Source organism: Physcomitrium patens, chromosome 8, assembly GCF_059467195.1.
Source record: "Physcomitrium patens ecotype Gransden chromosome 8, ASM5946719v1, whole genome shotgun sequence".
In the NCBI taxonomy this organism is placed as follows: Eukaryota; Viridiplantae; Streptophyta; class Bryopsida; order Funariales; family Funariaceae; genus Physcomitrium; species Physcomitrium patens.
The window spans coordinates 4,945,802-4,967,230 of NC_143417.1; the positions used below are offsets into that span (position 1 = coordinate 4,945,802).

The following is a 21,429-nucleotide window of genomic DNA, read 5'->3' on the forward strand; positions in this document are numbered from 1 at the left end:
AGAACATAAATAATAGTTTCTGTAAATCTAATTTTAGATTTTATCACAATAAATAGAAGTAAAAATTAAAATAAACATGAAAAAAAGAAATGTATAATCCTTTTGTTAAATCTTTCTATATCATTTTAACACTCATAAGAAACGCTATTAGCAAGTAATTAATCATTAAGTTTTTTTCTTTTCTTTTTTTTTGAAAGAAAAAATTTAGAAGAATAAAAATGATAGTGCTTAATGTGATATGATTGCAAATGGTTGATATTTAAATAACACTTGTTAATTGAAATATTACTTGATTGGACCAAAATATCATTATTTGAAATAATAGTATTGAAATAATATTATTTGAATTATTACTTCATTGGACTTAAAATTGATTATGCGAATTCAGACTTAACAAAAATTTGGTTGAAATATTTTTTGTAACCTTTTCAAGACCTTGTAGTTTGTAAATGAACATTACATATTATAGAATAAACTCTACGAGCAGTATATTAAGAAATTAGAAGACCACACACGGTGTGCACAGAAGTGTAGCATCAAAAAACTGAGCTTTCAAATAGATCTTACATTTTTGATCACAAAGGTCTTGGGTCGAATTCCTACAAATCTTTCATCCAATGGTGGACTAATACTACACTTGTACTAACAACCTGTCTAAAAAGCACGAGAAGGAGAAGAAAAAAATTATGCCATTAAACCCCAACTGAGGCTACAGAAATAATGTTGCAGACTACATATTGATAAATGTGTACCTTTATCCTGGTGTCACTGTCGAGTTCATGGACTGCACTTCTAAATGATCTAACTATATGTGGCTGAGCTATGCAACAAGCCTCACCTAAATCAATACTCACGATCCCGCAAGCTGACAATTCCAAGTCTAGAATGCAGCATCAAGCAGCTTATGCAGCAGCTTTTAATATTTCCTTAACAGGTGCTGACGATTGTAGAAGTGATGGTGGCTGCAAAATACAAACAAACTGGATGAGCACCGCAGAATATTGAGAAGAGAAGAAATATATATATATATATATACATAATTTTTAGTCAATAAATTTCTGATTTCATCGCCGATAGGGTACATTGTGTTATTATTGCTGACATATGCTCACTTACAGCTTGGAGGTCTTCCTCATGTTTAGGGATAAAGGCTGTGTCTACTTTGCCATCCTTGAAGTCCTGAAATACAAAAGCGTTCTAAGTATCAAGTACGGAAGGAGCACCAGTAGTGTATGACCAGAGAGACCACATTAATTGATACACAGCATTCAGAACTTGAAACAGAAGAGTAGTCGATCTCGAAGTGAAATCCAAAAAGTTTGACTGCAATCCGTAGAGTGCAAAGGACTCGCAACAGTGTTGTAGCAACGCTGAAACTATGGGTATGAAGACTAACCTGGATGTCTAAGATCAGCTTGTGATAATCAAGAGTAGTAGGTATGCCTAACACAACTCCACAAATGAGAAATTTAGTTTTCGACCATAATCGTCACTCAGCATAAAGCTTAAGATCAGGTTTAATACAAGAGATTCAAAGCGTGATACAACAAGTGCTGGTCAGATAACTCATCGATGCGAGAAGTATCTCTTTCAGGAGTATGACCTCAGGACGAACGGCATCATTAAAACGTTGCAATTGGGACATCATAAAGATGAATGACTGTACCTGTGATAATTGTGTCATTCAGAGCCCGCTTCATCCTTTCAATAGCTCTCTCCCTTGTTGGACCCCAAACAATTAGCTGCAAACACAACCCAATTCAATAATCCCTGTGACAGAAGTGCCAGAAGCATATGAATAGAACAAAAAGAAAGAGGAGAGTGGAAGACAGACCTTTCCAAGTAACGAATCATAACTGGGAGGCACCACGTAGTCTGTATAGATGTGGCTGTCCATCCTCACAAATGGGCCACCAGGAGGCAAATAGCCAGTAATACGACCTGCACTTGGAACAAAGGTCACGTCAGCAATTAGCTCATATCAACATGAGGCACGCAAAGGTAGCAATATTGCATTAAGATCTCTTATCCATTCACATTTCTTTCATATCAAATGCATATATCCAACAATTCCTGACCAGAAAACATTAGCCACCTTTGTGATCCTCGAAGGTCATGTTTAATAACAAATCAAAACATGTGCATGTAACAAATCAAAACAGCAGCGTATGGAGTCAATCTAGTTAATAAGTAATTGCTCTAACCTGGTCCGGGGCGGAAGCCTTGGAAAGCATCCTCTGCGTTGATACGACACTCAATAGAATGTCCCCTCAATACAATATCGTCCTTCAAAGCCAGGAAGCAAAACCACACGCCGATGAAATCATTTCCACAAAAACGGTTTATGGACTTACAGAACTATGAAGTGAAAGAAAAACAATTCTAAATCTGAGCTACAAAAGAATACTTCAATCCTCTAACCTGAGTGAATCGTAGCTTTTCTCCCAATGCTGCCCGAATTTGCTCCTCGATCAGATCAACAGCATAAATCATTTCTGTCACAGGATGCTCCACTTGAATACGCGTGTTCATCTCCATGAAGTAGAAATTGCCACCCTCATCAAGTAGAAACTCAACTGTACCAACTCCAATATATCCAATAGAGGCAGTAGCAGCCACGGCAGCATCACCCATTGCTTTACGCAACTCAGGGGTTAGGGCGGGAGAAGGGGCTTCTTCCAAGAGCTTTTGGTTTCTTCTCTGTCGTCACAAGAAAAGAGGTGATTCCATTTGCATAGTCAGCAACACATCTCACTGATAAAACAGTGTGTGAAACTTTACCAAACTAAGCTGCAATAATATTGCTTCGTCTTATTGCTCTGAGGAACTTTTTATGTCAATATGATGGATAGCTTAAGAATCTTCGTAAAGCTCAGAACTCATTTCTAGCTCAAGAAAGAATATCAGCAAGCTGTTCCACACATCGTCATTTACCTGAATACTGCAATCACGTTCGCCAAAATGAACCACGTTTCCATGTTTGTCGGCCAAAACCTACAATACCAATCCGGTGCAACATCTCAAATAAGAGAACCACAATTCTAGTGATAACGTGCTTATTGTCCAAAACAGTGTAGAAAATCAGTACATACATCACACATCAGCAAGACAATCATACCTGAAATTCAATGTGCCTGGGGTTCTGGATATATCTCTCAAGATACACACCATCATTTCCAAAAGCAGCCCCTGCTTCACTCCTGGCTTGCTGCACACAAAAGAAACAAAAAAAATTAGGGGATCTCATCGTCATTTGCAAGCACTTCCACCCTCAGACCGCCAAAACCTGGTCAAAATCGTGTCAAGTCAAAATTACTCCTCGACACAGTACACAATTAGTATACAGCAAGCGCAAACCAGACAAGATTACAGAGTTTAGCATCGATATTTTCTTTCAAATTCTTGGAAAGTAGATATAAAATACCTGCAAAAGCTTTACAAACTCTCCAGGCTCATTTGCAAGTCTCATTCCACGACCACCACCTCCAGCCGTTGCCTACATCACAGGACGTGAAAAAGGGGGGCATTGTTGACTAGAATCGGGAATACTAAAGAAGTGGAAGAACAGTCCGGAAGGGCATGAGCCATATTATTTGAAGTTAAATTAAGCTGATAAATTAAATAGGTAGAAGTCAAAAAATTGCTCAGACTTGTACTGAGAATGCAAGACCAGATCAGCATTTGCACTAAAATGCAACCATGGATGAAAATACATACTAGGAATACATAAAAGTACAATTGTGAAGTTGTGTCTTTAAGATATGAAGCGCAGATAAAAAAGGATAAACATACCTTGATCATGACTGGGAAGCCAATCTCGTGGGCTAATCGCACTGCTTCCTCCGTGGTCTATAAAGCAGAAAACATTTGAGTCAGCGTGATGGTTACATGTCCAAGACTGTAATGCGTCCCCATATACCAGTCTGTCCTGACTCATTATCAATCCATAATGCACAATTTAGAACGAAGCACCAACATAGGAACCCATCATGAGACAATCATATCACCTGAATAAGACCCTCGCTGCCTGGGACAGTAGGTACTCCAGCTGATTTCATTGTCTCTCGAGCTGTTGCCTTATCCCCCATAACGCGGATACTATCTGACTGCGGGCGGTAAAAACTCATTCAAGATCAGGATTCGGTCAAAATTCTGAAGCGATGTGTAAAAATAACAAACCCCACGAGATGCAAGATTCCATTGGCTCAAGATCCTTGCAGACGGCGAAGAAGCTACAGAAACCATCAACATAATTAAGCAAGGAAAAAAATATACATCAATGGAATCAAAAAAACCAAAATTCAACTCAAAAAGTTAAGGGAGGCTCCTCACGTTCGGGCCAATGAAATTGAGACCGTGGTCCTTGCACATATCCACGAAGGTCGCATTCTCCGCCAAGAAACCGTAACCAGGATGCAACATGGTGCACCTATGAGTGATTGCTGCTGTTATTATGTTCGGAATGTTAAGGTACCTAACCATACAACAAAAACCACATAATTTGGCTCAGCCAACCCAAGTTCACAAGCACACTTACTAAGACGAAAAATGAATCGCTTTCACCACACAAGATAGTGTGTTCCATCAGATCGGTCGACCATTGTCTAATTCGTTCATAACTTCATATCTACTTCTATCAAGCCCATTTCCATGGCTGGTGAATGAGCTACAACAAAAGGGCAGTTGAAGGTCCACGACGATGGATGCAAATTGCGGCAAAAGTGCACGGGAAGGCCAATCACGCAATTGGAGGAAAGCTGCCATAATCCAAAGCATGACATAGATATGTTCTAGAGGTAATTGAACGCAGAGCAAAACTTTGCACTCGCGAGTCAATCAAATTCATGATGACTCAAGCTAAATAAAATGATACAGAAATGAAGGATAAGATCACACTCACGATTGGCTACTGGGAGCTTCGCCAATGCATACAGCTTGATCGGCCAGCTGGACGTGCAGCGCTTGCCTATCAATCGTAGAATGCACGGCCACGCACGGAATGCCCATCTCATGAGCAGTGCGAATAATACGCACTGCAATTTCACCCCTGTTCGCAACCAAAATCTTTTCACCTTCACAAGTTGCAGATAGAGCTCCATTGCGAGATTTCGATTTACCCCTTTTCTCAGCAACTACGGTATGCTCCAAGGAGAGTGAACCGGCCTGAAATCTACCGCTGCTGCATCGCATGCTCTTCTTAGCAGCTCTCAAAAGACCCGGAGCATGACCACTGCATTGACGCTGCACCCCATTTCCAGATGCGACAATGCCACGAGCGCGCTGCCGCAATCCACCCAACAACCCACATGAACACCTCAAACCCCCTGACGATCATCAATCACTAATCCTCATTAAACTCTACTAACCCATCACAGCATCTAAACTCTCTCACACACACATCAAACGTCTCTAATCACTAGCACGCCACATCGAGAACAAATTCTCAAAACTCTATACAAACTCCATTCGAAAGAAATCGCGGGAAGAAAAACAAAAAATAACAAAAAAAACAAACAAACCAGCTACCCAAATGATCTTTCTCGGTCTGAACGCGCCACAGTAACTAAACCACAAGACCAAGGCTCAAAACATGACGCGAAGGACAATGAAACGAAGCGCGCGACGAACCGTGGAGGAGGCGAGCTGCTGGAGGGCCTCCATGGGGGCAGCAATGCGGGCGATGGAGGTGCGGACACACAGGGAAGGAAGGATGAAGAAGAGAAGAAGAGCTGAAAAACAAGCTGCGATGACGAGGTGGGAGTAGAGTGAGGATCAACAAGCGAGACGGCGACACACTCGAGAGAAGCGAAGCGAAGGGAGTAAGTGAGGAAGTGAAGTGGCGATACTAACGAGGTGGTCCTGATTCTCCTCCTCGAGGTAATCGGCGCCAGCCAGACGTCACCCCTCCCTGCCCTACCCCACCAGTCTCCATCGCCATCGCCACCAACGCTCCGGCGCGGCGCTGGGCTGGCCTCATCTCGCAATTTCCGACGTCGGGGCCTGACTCACTCGCATCTACTTTTTCGGAGGAAACTGAATCTTCGGCGGTTCCCCTTCACATGCAACTACTGCATTCTACTCACCACTGTTTGTGTCTGTATTGTGTCACTCTGTGTCTGTTTCATCACATGATTTTGCATGGTTTTATAAGGTTTCACCATGTCCAGCTACTAAGGGTTTTGAATTTCGTGTGTTCTTTGGAATAATTGGAATTGTTGCGAGTTGTTTGTGATGTAGTGAAATTGGATGCAAGTTTATGGGTGAGTCATGCATTTTGCACGAGTGATTATTATTGGGTCAAATAATCTTGTGATGAGAAAGAACATTTGATTTATGTTGTGTTTGTGGTATATTAAAAACACTTGAATCTGTTGGGTTGTCAAAAATTAAAATAAACAATAAATAAAAAAAGTCTATTGATTTTGGGTTTTTGTATGAATTAATGTGTAGAATAGAATTAATTTTGGTTTTAAAAATAAAAAATAAGGAACAGGTTAGCACTTGTTGCTAAAATTCTTTTATCTTTTTTACTATTTAACTTTTCCCTTGTTGTTGAGATTGAGAATTTAATGTCATCAAAAAATTGTACACAGCAAATCTTTAAAGCTGTGCTGGATTATCTCATTGAATTTACTTCAAAAATAAAATTCATTGAGATTGCAAATAAAATAAAACAAAGTAGTGGTTGAAAAAAAAAGTAAAAATAAGATACTTGAAAATAATTTGGTACTAAATATTAGGTTTATATGACATCAGTTTAATTCCAAACCCAATAAACATTATTATCAAAGTTACTTTGATAACCATAAATGTAAAAATATATATTTTCGAAAAGTGACTGTTAGTTCAAGAAAAATTATCACGGCTTCTAATAATATTTTGTGTGTAAAAAAACAATCCTAAAATAGCATATTGGCACTGCCATCTCGACTGTTTGATCAAGCCAACTAAACTCATCCCAGTAGACAACTTTTGCACTTGAATGTGGATAATATATTTCATAGCAAGTCTATTTTACACGGGGAATATGACGGCTACTAACAGAGCGATAACATAACTATTCATCACAAGAAACTTTTTTTTCACTCCTATGAAGGGGCATATCCCAAAACGAAGCCTACTGAAAAATCCAAAAAATGAGATCGCAATTTTATCCCTGTAATTGCTTCTCATTGCAACAGAATCTGCCGAAGTACTTGACTGACGACGCTTATAATACATCAAGCGCAAACTCATCAAAAGAATTAGCACTAGATTTTGTACTGTTGTCCATGATTTCTGAACCATTCTCCGTGTGCAGCACTCGTAAAGATTCGAAAATACTGGAGATACTGCCAATCATCTTCCGATGCTGGCTGTACAATGGACAGAAGCACTAGCACCAGATTCACAAGTGGTATCGACAGATCTTGAATAACTTCGAAATGTATACATAACGCCAGGCTTGGAAGGTCTCCGACTGTGAAAATCTGAACCGCATTTCTAAAAAAAAAAACGCTCAGATTTGTCGAAATTCGTTCTCCATCACCATTCTTCAGGAAATACAGCCCCCAACCAAACTCAGATATAGAGTATTGCGTCGAAGTTCGTCTCTAACATATAGCATTTCCGTCATGCAAATTAACTTCTCCAAAAAGAGCGTCTTCTTCCCTGAAAGAAATACATACAGGTCCAAATAGTCACCTCATTGTGTTAGTGTTCATCTAAATCACTAGCTTACCAGGCTTTCACTAAATAACTCATCAATTAAAAAGGATCAACAGATTCACTTTCTCAATGAAACAAGTCTGCAAAATGCCAAAAGAGGAAAGGTGCAAAGAGCAGAATCGTCAAAGGAACTATTTAAACCTTTCAAGGGTTGCATTTGATTCAGCAGAATGAAGGCCCTTCTCTCCTACTTTTGTATGAGGTGAACATTCTCTCAAAAGGTCACCATAGTTATATCCCCCATTGATAACTGACAACCAGCAATCGATCTACACAAAAAGCTCACCATGCATGACTTTCTCAATGACAGAATATGTCTAGTAAAATGCAAGGCACTTCAAGAGGCACTACAAGGACACAAAACGCTTGTATCGCGTTCAACAAAATTACTGCTTGAAACGGACTGCTAGGATTATCACCCAGCATCCATCCATAAATCAATCTTCTTCACAAAGTACAACAACCCTGCATAGTATACTCAAGCTAATGTCAACTGATTTGGTTGTTCGGTTAAATAAAATGCTACATGCGGGATAGCATGATATTCTTGTACAGAAATATTACTTTTCAAATTCACACACCTGAAACTTTAGAAGTGATGAACATTCCAGACGTAGGCCATGACAAGTGGTGATGTGGAATGCCGACCACCGAGTATCGCCTTGATGATGTAAATGGTTTGGGATGATGCCAATATCCACAATTTCACTTCTCATAATTGTTCCTTGCGGCCTTAAATCTGCACCAATGAGGTCTTATTAGATTTTAAAACGATATCGTCTTCGATTAAAACCAAAATGATGACTACTGAAAAAAGTTGAACAAGGAAAGAACTAGTAGCGATTCAGTACATGTCGAAATCTCCAATATGATTATTAATGAGTAGAATGTGTATGAACATTGAAGCCCTGCCAAAACATGACGAGTGGCTCGCAAAGAGCATTATGATATGACAAGACTTTGTTTTTTCAAACGTGACCAAATCACCTCTGTCAAAAACATGCAGGAAATAACACGTAAGCAGGAGACTGATGTTAACCTGTTGCCCGTAGGAAGAAGCAAATAGATGATCCGCGAATGACAACAAAGCGCAGCAACCAGTCATCAACATCCGTGTCATCCACAGATGTTTCCATTGACAAAGCTGTCCATCTCTACAAAACAACACAATATTTTTTTCATAAAAATGCTTTCCAGTTTTCTGCTCAGTACACGCTTCTAAGACGTCTGATAGGATGAAGAGAAACTGTACAATTTTCAACCATACGTGGCTCTTTTTCAAAAACATGAGTGCATACATGAACTAACTTTCACTACAATTACAACTATAATAAACTTCAAGCCCATTTTTCTTGGTCGCAAATTGAAATAAATATGTACTCAATACATAAACTCCTGAACATATATGGTTTCTTATTATGCGAACTTACTGTCCGTGTGTGGAGATAGCAGGAAAGCTGGGAGGTCCGTAGAACTTCATCAACATGATCCAATCTGCATAAAGATGTCGAACATAAGTGACATTGTTTTGTATCAAAGACTACATCTCGCATGAAAAATGTAATCCAGTTTTCCAATCTATTAACAAGGCTGCTGATTTCGGATGCAACCACAGGACATCACCCCTTGACGCAGATTTCTGAATTCGACATAACTAACAGGTTCATTTTGATTCATACGGGAGATCGTCACACATAAGTTACGACAGCTTATAAACAATTACATGAAATAACATGCTATTGATTAGTTTGCCTATATGTAGCAACCACCGAAGCAATTATAAACATACTGAGCGAGATGTAAGTTTTCCCTCTCTTCAGCACCCACGATTTCTCCGCGCAAATGCTGCACTTCTCTTGCGAGAGCCTCTTCCTGAGATTAACACAAAAGACCAGAATTTCAGGTTATTTTTTAAGTTACAGTATCCTAAATTGGAATAAAAGAAAATCTTATCACCAATAATCAACAAATAGCCAGTAGGATTAACCATTAGCCTCTTTAATGTGGCTGCCCCGTTTTGTTATCAAGAACAACAATTATCAAGGTCACGGCTACATCAGGAAAATTAACCTGGTCATCTTTTCCCCACTGGATTCTTGGCATTTTCCATTGTTTTAGAGGAGAAAATGATGTTTCGTAATTGTCTTTGAAATATGAACTTTTGTCCGATCTGATTCCAAGCAATACGCATTTCTAAAAAGCATCAGGACAAAGCCATCATCGTGGAGAACGATTGGAAAAGTCGGGGAAGTGGACAACCAGAGGCCAAGAGGTGAAGAATGAGGCCAAAACAGAAGGACGCGCAAGATTTCTAAATATACTGAGGTTCAATTGAAAGTTTTATATATATATATATGTATATATATATATATATATATATATATTAGAAGCTAACAAATTCCATAACTGCATGTAACCGACTTCCATACCTCGCACTTTGCGGTGTCCCAGGTGGTGTGGTGCAGCTAGGTGTACTTTTGACCTTGACGTGATTTGGCCAAGACACCAGAGGGCGTTCACCTTGAGTCATTAGCCACCGTCTGGCTAACTGTAACACCGAATGCTGCTTCAAGTCAAAACCAACTACTACTGTAAACTACTGGCCTGATACTTATTGGAGATAATACACCTGCATTAGAATCGAAGAATTGACCAATAACAGAGGACTCCAAAGGAAGTTAGTAAACTTGAACTTCAGTTATCAAAATGCAATGATTGTCTTCTCAAACAGACAACAATCTTATATATCAGAGTTTGACTGGGCATTATTAAAAAAAAAAAAAAAAAAAAAAAAAAAAAAAAAACCTTCAGTAAGAGCCAATCTTGATCAGTCATAACAGCACATGCCTGATGACTTCGTTGCAAGGTTAGTAGGCCCAAACCATCAATCCCTTCACTTGTAAATTTGCCGGAAATCTCTGTTTGAATACCACAGATTAATTAGAAACTCAATCTAAAAGCAATGCGTGCAGCGGTGAATCTGAAAGCAAATTTTCGAAGCATGGAATCCGTGCGTGCCGATCGTCAACATTGCTCCTTTTTTTCAATGCGTGCTGTGGCATCAACTCACTACTCTTACATTTTTAATCTGAATCAATTCAGGGACTTTCAGAGATTATAACATAGACGAACTACCTTCAATCGATTAGGCTCTGCCAGCACAATATGCTGCAACTAAACATTCACTTCCTCAACAGACCATTGAAGTACAACAGTAATCTGATCGGGAAGTAACGAAGGCAAAAGCAACTGTGATGTGTCAACAATCCACGAATCGTCTTGTAACTTGCCGTGTTCTTCCACAGAAAGAGTCTGCAAAGGGGCTACGATGCCAGGCGTTCCTGCAAGAAATTCATAGCATTAAATAAGGAACAATCTACGGAAACCTAAAACTGACGAAAAGACTGGCGTGTATAATTTCTACATGCGTGCAGAGCAGCGATCACAATGCGCGTAACATGTATATGAAACATTCATATTAAAAATAATATGAAAATGAAAAAAAAAAAAAAAAAAAAAAAAAAAAAAAAAAAAAAACTAAACTAAACTAAACTAAAAAACTAAAAAACTAAAAACTAAAAACTAAAATAATTAAAATCAAAAAATAAAACCAGAGGCGATGTCAATAAAGATTCAACACTACTGGCGACAGTTATAGTCTGGTTCCTCTAATATCGCCTCATCTCACACGCGCTTACTCAAACGGATCAGATGTAGAAAAGCTACACGACGGATTATTATTCCGTTAATTCGACAAAGATGGACAGCCGATTCCCAAACTTCACATCCTTACACAGAAAACCCCCGACAAGCAAGACGCACCATGAATCCCGCTCAAAACCTCGTTTCGGCACCAATCCAACTCAGTATGCCAGAGTAAACGTCCTACTCAAATGCAGCGTCTCCACAAACCGCCGCGAGTAATGAAGCCCTGTACCTGAGAGAACGACAGCTCATTCTTCAATGTCATCGAAGCTTGTTCTCGCCCTGTTACTCCTCCCCCTTGGCACCGCCACTCCCTTTCTCTCTCCCTCTCTCCCACGCCCTCCGAACACTCAGCCTGATAACTCACCACTCGTCAGTTCATCGCAAGCGAGCCCTCCCGCTTACACGCGCCGGTGAATACGAATAAAACCAGGAATTAATCTTTCTTTGGCAACATATTCCCTCCTCTCCTCCTCGCCGTTCCTTGTAGGATAAGAAGGGTGCAGCAGCCACACGGATTATTGAGCCTGAAAGTGCTTGGACTCGCATTTCTGTATTCTGCAGTGAAAAGGCGCAATCCTCGAGGTTGAAATTCCAATACTGGCACACACCTGCTTCAACATTCAGACGAAGAATCTGCCATTTCAAGTTACGGGAATAGCGCAAATGTCGACAAAAACGTATTTGCGTACGTCTCACATGCGCGTTACTCTCGGGTTTGAAGAATTTGGATGACAACAAGTCCGGATGGATGGATGGATGGTCGTGTGGATGAATGAAAATGTGGGAGCATTCATTTGACATTTTACGTTGAATTATTTATGAGAGTGTGGCTTCAATACTTCTTGTAGAGGTCTTGAAGCCACTTTTAAAAACATCTTTGCAAAGAATAATAAAATATTGCTCTTTGATGGGTTTCGAATAATTCTCCACTTCACATAGAGTATCTCTAAAGGTCCTTTGTACTGCGAAAAAAGATAAGCTTTATTCTTCCATCAATGATTCTTTCACATGAAACAAAATCAAAGGTTTAACTCATAGTGGTTATTTTAAAGTTTCATTTTCATTGTCAACGACATTGTGAAATCTAGTGTTATTTCAATTAGTCTTTAAGTTGTTGTTTGAAATTAATCAGCAATCATTCATTTAAAAATAAACTAGAATTGATTAATTCATTCATTTCAATAAATATCTGGAGGTTTTTTTGTATGCTCAAAAAAAGTGATCAACTCAACATATATATATATATATATATATATATATATATGTTCATATGTATTAAATATCACGGTTCATTTAACAAAGAATTCAACATGAGTTCTATTATACGTAGATGTAGTATTTTTTAGCTCAGAAACAATATTTCCAATATTTTTACATATTGATAACCAGCCATCAAATGCATGAAGCTAATTATTTCTTAGATAAGTTAGAAAGTAAACATAATTTTAAATGTTATTAGACCACTCATGAGGAACTTAAAAAGTACAGTGCACAAGTTTAAAATGTTAAAAGCTGTATTAAAAATAAACTAAAAATAATGTATACAAGTATTGAACATATCTGAAATAATTATCCACGAATTTTCATTGAATATAATAAACAAATAAATAAAATTGACCTCAATAGAATAATCCTGTGTGAAAACACTACACGTAGCTAAAGTCGAATTTACTACTCTAAAAAATAAAATTACTATGTTTCAGTTGTTTCTGAGCTATAGGCGCCATGAAAAATAGTATATCAAAACTCTGAATGCCAGTAATATGACTTTTTCTGATTGAAGATGAATCAAACAAATCCATTAATAATAAAATTGTTCTGATGTGTGATTTCAGTATGAATTGTTGATTTATTTTTATTTTTATTTTTTCCTGAATAAAACTTGGTTAATTTTAAACCAACTCTGAAAGATAAAACAGCAAGTCGTTGCTCCCAAGACTGAAAAGGCTGCACCATGAGCATGAGCCCTACTTTTCTATTCTGTGGGGTGCTGTTCAAATCAAACCTTTAAGCCACCTTGTTGAAAAACATTGGGAACCACGCTCTCGGCACTGCACGCATTTCGAGTATTGCTTTTTGACATATTATCCATATCAAATATTGACATTTGTTACACATGCCTTCTTCTTCTGCTTATTGATTTCTTTCATCAAGTTGGGTGCTTGACTTATCTCGATTTCAGAAAGTATGCATGGTAACAAGTGAAACGTGTGTATAATTACAGGAAGTACATGAGACCATGTATTTGTTCATAATATTTAATATGATACAATCCTGTCTGAAAATTAATCTTTTCCATTTCTTTCTTTAGATTTCAATCCATTCTAGTGACATTTGAATTTTCCTGTTTTCGGACTAAATCATTATAGAAACTTCTGAATCTTATGATTTATTTAATTATTTTTGTTTATTTAATCTAATAAAAAGTACCACAGAGTCTTTTGTGGCAATCACTGAATTATTTTAGCGAATAGTTCTTCTTCTTCTTCTTCTTATATATATATATATATATATATATACACACACTGGTAACAATTTGATGGTTTATTGATATTGTGCAAGAAAGTAGGGAAATTTCGGTAAAAATGATTAAATTATGCATGTGAGAAACCAAATATGGAAATTGAAGATTCTTCCACAGAATCACATCAGTGTAGATTGCAAATAGATATTTTGTAGCAAAAGGAAGGTATTATTTAATTAAGAGGTGTGAACCAATTTTATTGAGAGAAGAATATTGGCAAGTGCTGGGTACGGATTTTAATAAGAATTTTGGACTCGTTCTAAAAAATTCTCTAAAAATGTAAAAATAGAAATAGCATCTGAAACGAATATGGCATAAATAAACATTCAGTTTAAGTGAAGATGGCGTAAATAAACATTCAGTTTAATTTTTGAAATAAATCCTGGCTTGTGTCATCACCCATCTAGTGTTTTTTTTGTGACAAGTTAAGTTCAGGAGGGAGGGAGGGAGGGAGCAACAACCATTTCTCATTTCTTGCTCTCTAGTCTTCGGCAGGTGCCACTTTTCTGCTAGAAAGTTGTGGGATGCATCATTTATACATAGTACAATACAGATTTAATTATTTAATTATTTTTATGTTTCTTCACTTCCTGGCCACATTCATCATGTCAATTCTCCTGTGCCTTATTGATTTTTGACTTAAAAACATTTCCACAAAATTCTTCGCAATTTGTGGTACTTCTCTATTTTTAGCCTCCGCTGGTGCATACACATTGGTTAGTAGATCGAACTGTCGGTATGGCTTTTCATCCATCCACGAATTCATTTGTTCATGCTCTGCCCACGTTCAGCAACCATTGTATAGAGTCTCTCTCCCAGTTCAGTGAAGTGGGTTTGGGTGGCGTCAGATCGCGGGAATAGTTGCGGCGGTGGTCGCGGCACCGCGGATTGTAAGTTCAAGCAACGGTTTCCACGAAGGGAGGCACAGGACAGCTGCAGCCGTTTTCGGTTTCTCGTTGAGTTATGCTTTCAAGGCGTAATAGTATTCGGGGTCGTGGCAGTGTTGTGGATTGTGCTCGGACGTCGGAGGTTGTGGGAGGAGTTTGTCTTGTTTTCCTTCTGATTTCTTTTTGTGTTCTTATGCGTTTCAGCTCTTTAATCGGGGTTGTTTGTACCACTGGTGGAAAATGCGGTCAGGGTGACATTGGGGTAACTCCAAAGCCGTTCGTGCTTTTTGAAACTAGCTGTGGCGCTGTAGCGAATTGCCTAATCGATGTTCTCACCATAGCCAACTCTTCGAATGGGAAACTCTTTGCACTGACGATCATCACATAGTTGGTTTTTAACTTTTGTACAGGTGGGTATTGTCTGCTAAATTACGGGAATTGAGACAGCGTGGTACATTTCAAAGGCGCTATGGCAGAGTACCTGCTGCATGGAACTTTGCTAATCAAAATCTATGGTGCTGAGGAAATTGTGACACAAGATCGCAAGACGGGTAAAGCTCCTGGGTTTATCCGAATGGTTCGTCTCGGCACCAAACCCTTCAACTCCGCACCAGCCTAGAGTTCTTGTATTAGATCATTGGTAACATGGGCAGTGTATGTGCTCCGAGGGTTCGCTGATCATCCGATTGCATGCTCCAATCATTTGAGGGGTAGCCTTTGTTGGACCCAGAGGTTTGGTGCAGTGAGAGCCGATGTCGTGGTTAATTTTACAAGTGACATACTTATTTCACGTGCTAAATCAACTATGATGAAATTGTATCGGCAGGTTGTTCAGACTTCGGAAAACTTACTCGGATTTGGGAAAGGATACAGTCAATATTACGCTACCGTGGACTTGGGAAAAACTAGAGTTGGGCGGACGCGTGTTCTAGAAGGTAATTTCAAAGATCCGGAATGGAACGAGACATTCAGCATCTTCTGCGCACACACTGTCTCTCATCTGGTGGTTTCCATCAAGGATGCTGCTGTTGTGGGTACTGCTGTGATTGGCCGAGCACGCATTCCCGCAATCGATCTCCTCTCAGGCACTTACTTTTCTCACTTTCAAGAGTTTCTATTGAAAATTACCAATTATTGCCCTAGTCTTTTCGTCTCTTACAGTTTTAGGACTTACATAGTACATTACGATTATAAGCTTTGCAGCTCATAATAATCAATGTTCACTTCAATTGTCCTCCACAGTATATGGAAACGTGTGTATAATTTATGCTAAGATTAATATGGGTCGGCGAAGGTTTGGTTATTGCTGTTGTACTTGGTGCGATGCATATTGTTATATCTATGGCTGTAGGATCGACCTTCATTCACTATCATTGGCGCTCCTTTTTATATTGTAGACAATCATGTGTGCACTGGTTGTGTCGATGACAACATTTTTTGTTCTAGCAGGCAAACAAATCGAAGACTGGTACCCTCTTCATAGTGACTCAACTGGTCATCTCGATGGTGCACGATTACGGTTTTCTGTACAGTTTACTAGGGCTATTGAAGACCAATATTGGGGGAAGGGTATTCTAGATCGACAGAATCCAGGTTTGCCGTTTAGCTATTTTCCTCAAAAAAAAGGGTGCCGGGTTACACTGTACCAGGATGCTCATGTGACCGACAACTTCCTACCTCCTATTTACCTGGGCCACGATCAGATTTACCAGCCATGTCGTTGTTGGGAAGATATGTTCGATGCAATTCACAACGCAAAGCATATAATCTACATCACAGGTTGGTCAGTCTACACTGAGTTCAAACTTTGTCGAGATCCTCAGAGAGTGGTGCCAGGTGACGAGGGCTTGACTCTGGGAGAACTGTTAAAGAGGAAAGCTGACCAGGGAGTGCGAGTGAATTTGATGGTATGGGATGACCGATCCTCGAATTGGGGAATAATGGGTCAAATGGCCACCCATGATGAAGAGACAGCGAACTATTTCAAAGGCACCGGAGTAAATTGTTTTTTGTGTCCAAGGAGTGGTTATAGCAAATCGACTGTACTGCAGACAGTAAAAACTGTAGTAATGTTCACACATCATCAGAAGTCCTTGATCGTTGATGCAAGTATGCCAAGCGACTGTATCACATCGCAAGAACGAAGGTTGGTAAGTTTTGTAGGAGGATTGGACCTTTGCGATGGTCGCTACGACGATCAGTACCATTCTTTGTTTCGTACCCTTGACACGGTGCACAGCACGGACTTCCATAATGGTGGCTTTGCAGGTGCTTCCATTGAATATGGGGGACCTCGTGAGCCTTGGCATGACATACATTGTAAACTGGAAGGCCCAATTGCTTGGGATGTTCTCTACAACTTCGAACAGAGATGGAGAAAACAGGCTGGAGAGAGTTTAGAGCATTTGCTTTCTCCTGATGCCATTGAGCGTGGCCTACTTCCTATAGCTGTCACACTTGAGGATGATCTCGAAACTTGGAATGTACAACTGTTCCGCTCCATAGATGCAGGTATTAGTCTGTCGTCATACCGTATAGATCTTTGACGTCTTGTAAACGTTTCTACAGAATTAGCTAAATGTGATAGTTTCTGATAACGTATATTTTTTATTTGGTTGGTGCAAGTTCTCGCACCACTTCATGAGGCCATCAAGGGCTGCAACTCGGATTCTTAGCTCATGAGAAGCTTATTGGACCCGCTACCGTACCCAGCACATGGTATAAGATTTTGTGTACACCTCACCTGCTACTTAAAAGTGAAGATTGGATCTGTTAATTCGACCTGTTGGATGAATGCAGGTGCTGCTTTTGGTTTTTCAGATGATACTGAAAAAGTTGCAAAATTGGGCTTAGTAAGCGGGAAAGATAACACCATCGACCGAAGTATTCAGAACGCCTACATCCATGCCATCAGATGTGCAAAGAACTTCATTTACATAGAGAATCAATACTTTGTGGGCAGTAGTTTTGGCTGGGATTCCAGCCAGGAGGTTGGGGCTAACAACCTTATTCCCATGGAGCTTGTTCGGAAGATTGCGAGTAAAATTGAAGCTGGCGAACGATTTTCGGTTTATATTGTGATACCTTTGTATCCTGAAGGCTATCCTAGCGGTGACGCTGTCCAGGCAATTCTGCGATGGCAGCAAAAAACGTTTCAAATGATGTACAAAGAGATAGCAAATTCATTGCGTTTAAAAAAGAGAACTGACCTGCACCCCAAGGACTATCTTAGTGTGTTTTGCTTAGGAAACCGCGAGACTATTCTGCCGAACGAATATGCACCAACGAGCACACCTCAGGACTTATATTATAAATCTGCCCAAGAGAACCGTCGTTTCATGATTTATGTGCATTCAAAGATGATGATAGGTAAGCTCTTACATCTTCGACCTTCACTTAGAGTTATTTCTTGGATTTTCTGTGTGGAGATTCTGAACCGTAGAGCTATCTGGCAGTTAAAGAATACAATTCCTTCCCCTAATATACCCCACTTCTAGCACTGTTTTTTTTTATCTTTTCGTGGAAGTATACGGCAAGTCGACAGAAACCATGCTGTACAAAGTTATCACTTTTCCACTTTAAGATGGCTTCATGTGCTATGAGTATTTGTTCTCAGTTACGTTTCTTGCAGCGGCAAGAATTCCATCAAAACTATTTGGTGTCTTCTATTCTGCTCCAAGGCCAGCAGGTTTGTTTAAGATGCATTTCACGGTGTTCATCAATCGTTTGTCGATTTCTTCTCATGGCAATGTGTAATTTTTGCCTGCAGTGGATGATGAGTACATCATAGTGGGTTCTGCCAACATCAACGAGAGATCCCTGAACGGTTCGCGTGACTCCGAAATTGCCATGGGAGCTTACCAGCCATATTACCTTGCAACGAACAGCCCCGCAACTGGTCAGATCCATGGTTTCCGTATGGCGTTGTGGTTTGAACACATGGGTTACTTAGACAATTACTTTCTGCACCCATCGAGTTTGGAGTGCATTCGCAAAGTGAATCACCGGGGGGACGAGCTTTGGAGTATGTTTTCTCAAAAAGATGTGGTTGATCTCCCTGGACATCTCATGACGTATCCATATTCTATAGGTCGTGATGGATCCGTTTCAGAGCTACGTGATGCTGAATACATTCCTGATACCACTGATGCCAAAGTATTTGGTCGCTCGTCGTACAAGCTCCCTGTTACGATAACTTCTTAAAATTTTGTTCCTTTTAAAGCATGTATATTGTGCGGGTTCATGCCTCTGGCTTCAAGTCCTTTCATCATCAAAGCATTCTACACAGAAGTAGCGGTACCAGATTTCCCTCCAGTTGTGGGGACCTTTAAAAGCAGGCTTGAGATTCGGAAATAGTTCAATTGGTGTAATACGTGAGGATGCACTGTTCAAACCGTTAGCCGCATGTAGTCATGCCAAGTAGCCGGCTGCATTACCTGCTTAGCTGGGAGTAACGGAGGTAACTTGAGGAGGTTGGTAGTGTTGAGTTCTGTTTGACTAGGACCAAAACTTTGCTTCTTCCCTCAACTGCTTCAGCAACTTAGTTCTGTACAATGTAGGCTTGTGAATACGAATAGAGTTTGTGAATCAAGGCCACCAGGTTTTAGGTTGCTGATCCTGATAGTTGCTGCAGCTCAAATTGCATAGCACTCAACAATGTATCTTGCCAAAATGTTGTGTGCCCTCGACCACTAGCTGTAGGATATTATTGAAATGCTTAGACAAGTGTTTCATAAGTATATTACTTTACATATTATTTCATATACTAGAATCACCCCATATTTACTAAATTTTTTATCCAACCAGATTCATTCCTCCATCAACTGTGGCTGCCCAAACGCTGCAATTTCATGTGGTGCCTAAGCAAGGCACTTCTACATGCTGCCCACGTTGGACAGCCAGAACCCTGAAGGCAATCTTCATGCAACCAAAAGCCAATCTTAGAGTTGGGCATTTTGGATTCAAATTTGAAGACTCTCAAAAGCCAATCTTAGAGTTGGACATTTTGGATTCAAATTTGAAGACTCTCAATTAAATTGAAAGGCAACGCATCCAATAGAATGGCTATTTCTGTTGTCCTTAACAGCAACTGTGTGGGCCTCGTTTGGAGCAAGAGCTAAGACTTCTTGGTTGTGGTCATCCAATTTAAGTTCGTCTTTGTTCCTACCAAATTGATGTCTTTTCCTAACCATGCTGCATGGTTGTGCTAGTTTGTTGTGGGGGCTAAGGAAGACTCTCCCCCTTCTTTCTTTATGTTTTGTTTTGTTTTGTTTTCTCTGCCTCCTTTATTTTGAAAGTTGAGATGGGAAGAGACAGGGTGTTTTAATGGTAAAGAGGTTTTGTCCATATTGGCACACAACACCACATATACAAGCAGAAGCAATTGATTGAACAAGTGTTGAAAAGACTTATTACATTGGTGGAAAAAAAATCAAAAAATCAAAAATAAAATAAAGAAATATTTTAAAAAATATAGTGAAATAGATAAAATTTTAAACTCTTGAAAATTTCAAACTTGAATATACATTTTCTAATATGTTAATAGACTACACATATTATCCTTGTACAAAAGTCTCATATTAAAGTGTTGTAGAACATATTAAAGTATTGAATAGGAGAGTTATTAAAGCCAAACCTCCTTGCCATTTCATCATTGATTCCATCTATTCTCATCTTTGTCACGTTATTCCAACCTCCACTCATTTATTCCTAACCTTCTTTCCTTGTTTTTTGTCCCTTATTCTTTGTTCTTTCATTCTTTGTCTCTTATTCTCTATTCTTTGTTCCCAAATCCATATTCTCTATCTCTATCCCTTGTTTCCAACTCCCATTCATTTGTTTCTAACTCTGTTTTTTTGTTCTTTGTCCCTTATTCTTTGTTTTCCATTTCCAACTCCATATCTCCCATTTCTTGTCTTCTATTCCAAATCACCTCGTTTAAGAGGTTTTTTCAAATAAACATTTTGAATGTTAATTAAGAAAAATTGTATATGTCACTAAAGAAAAATTCTAAAGTATTATTGAAAAATTATTGATAGTAAAAATATGCTTTTAATTTCAATTCTTTCTTTTGGATTTCCACTACAATAGTCAATAAAATTTTGTGAAATATATATTTGGGTGAAAGAAGCTAAATCAAAATTTAAATTTATTTAAATTTTAAAAATCAATTATTGCCACAAAAATGATAAATTTATAGATTTTTTTATATTAAATAAGGTGGTTTGAGGTAAAATATGGAATATAGAGGATATAGGATTAGAAAAAAGGGTTGAAAATAAAGAACTGTGAATAGATGATAGAGACACATGATGGACGAAATTAATCATGAAATAGCAAAGAAGATGTGATTTTATCAACTCTCTTAAATATAATGATTTACAACTATATATATATATATATATATATATATATTACAAATACACTACATATGATATCAAATAAGAAGCTAAGCCAAAAAAATTCAACATAAAAGCAAACAAGAACTTGATTAAATTAAATAAATACAAGATTAATACCAAGAAGGTGAGCTAGTGTTCCAAGAGATGTATTATTGAGATTGAGGATCCCTTTAGCCTTGGATCTAATATATACCAAGTATTC

The 21,429-nt window shown here is 38.8% G+C and overlaps 3 protein-coding genes across 26 annotated transcripts; 1 reads left to right on the forward strand and 2 right to left on the reverse strand.

Moving 5' to 3' along the window:
* Positions 1–531: 531 nt before the first annotated feature.
* On the reverse strand, positions 532–5,962 carry LOC112285309 (biotin carboxylase 1, chloroplastic). The gene is made up of 15 exons (XM_024526009.3): positions 5,629–5,962; positions 4,901–5,280; positions 4,333–4,474; positions 4,008–4,106; positions 3,793–3,849; positions 3,425–3,496; positions 3,119–3,208; positions 2,935–2,994; positions 2,422–2,700; positions 2,205–2,286; positions 1,835–1,941; positions 1,667–1,742; positions 1,397–1,443; positions 1,117–1,179; positions 532–962 (listed from the first exon to the last, which is right to left on the reverse strand). Exons 1-15 carry the CDS (start codon positions 5,659–5,661, stop codon positions 903–905), a joined length of 1,647 nt encoding a protein of 548 aa, XP_024381777.1. The 5' UTR covers positions 5,662–5,962; the 3' UTR covers positions 532–902.
* A 1,008-nt stretch (positions 5,963–6,970) lies between these two features.
* LOC112286040 (uncharacterized) lies at positions 6,971–12,105 on the reverse strand. Of its 21 annotated transcripts, none has more exons than XM_073535842.2 (11): positions 11,645–12,105; positions 10,843–11,048; positions 10,555–10,625; positions 10,137–10,336; positions 9,778–9,877; positions 9,497–9,579; positions 9,138–9,201; positions 8,747–8,861; positions 8,289–8,446; positions 7,849–7,976; positions 6,971–7,650 (listed from the first exon to the last, which is right to left on the reverse strand). In XM_073535842.2, the coding sequence occupies exons 4-11, from the start codon at positions 10,235–10,237 to the stop codon at positions 7,593–7,595; spliced, it is 807 nt and encodes a 268-aa protein (XP_073391943.1). In that variant the 5' UTR covers positions 10,238–10,336; positions 10,555–10,625; positions 10,843–11,048; positions 11,645–12,105; the 3' UTR covers positions 6,971–7,592. The 21 variants fall into 21 exon arrangements, with proteins under 21 accessions (XP_073391943.1, XP_073391949.1, XP_090108520.1 ...); XM_073535848.2 differs by having other exon boundaries at positions 10,137–10,255; positions 11,645–12,078; XM_090252394.1 differs by having other exon boundaries at positions 10,137–10,255; positions 11,530–12,069.
* A 2,642-nt stretch (positions 12,106–14,747) lies between these two features.
* LOC112286009 (phospholipase D alpha 1) lies at positions 14,748–19,475 on the forward strand. Of its 4 annotated transcripts, XM_024527492.3 has the most exons (7): positions 14,748–14,829; positions 15,031–15,088; positions 15,237–15,403; positions 15,653–15,911; positions 16,276–17,337; positions 17,626–18,195; positions 18,596–19,475. In XM_024527492.3, the coding sequence occupies exons 3-7, from the start codon at positions 15,296–15,298 to the stop codon at positions 19,027–19,029; spliced, it is 2,433 nt and encodes an 810-aa protein (XP_024383260.1). In that variant the 5' UTR covers positions 14,748–14,829; positions 15,031–15,088; positions 15,237–15,295; the 3' UTR covers positions 19,030–19,475. The 4 variants fall into 4 exon arrangements, with proteins under 4 accessions (XP_024383260.1, XP_024383259.1, XP_073392064.1 ...); XM_024527491.3 differs by having other exon boundaries at positions 14,754–15,088; XM_073535963.2 differs by lacking the exon at positions 15,031–15,088 and having other exon boundaries at positions 14,775–14,829.
* Positions 19,476–21,429: the final 1,954 nt, after the last annotated feature.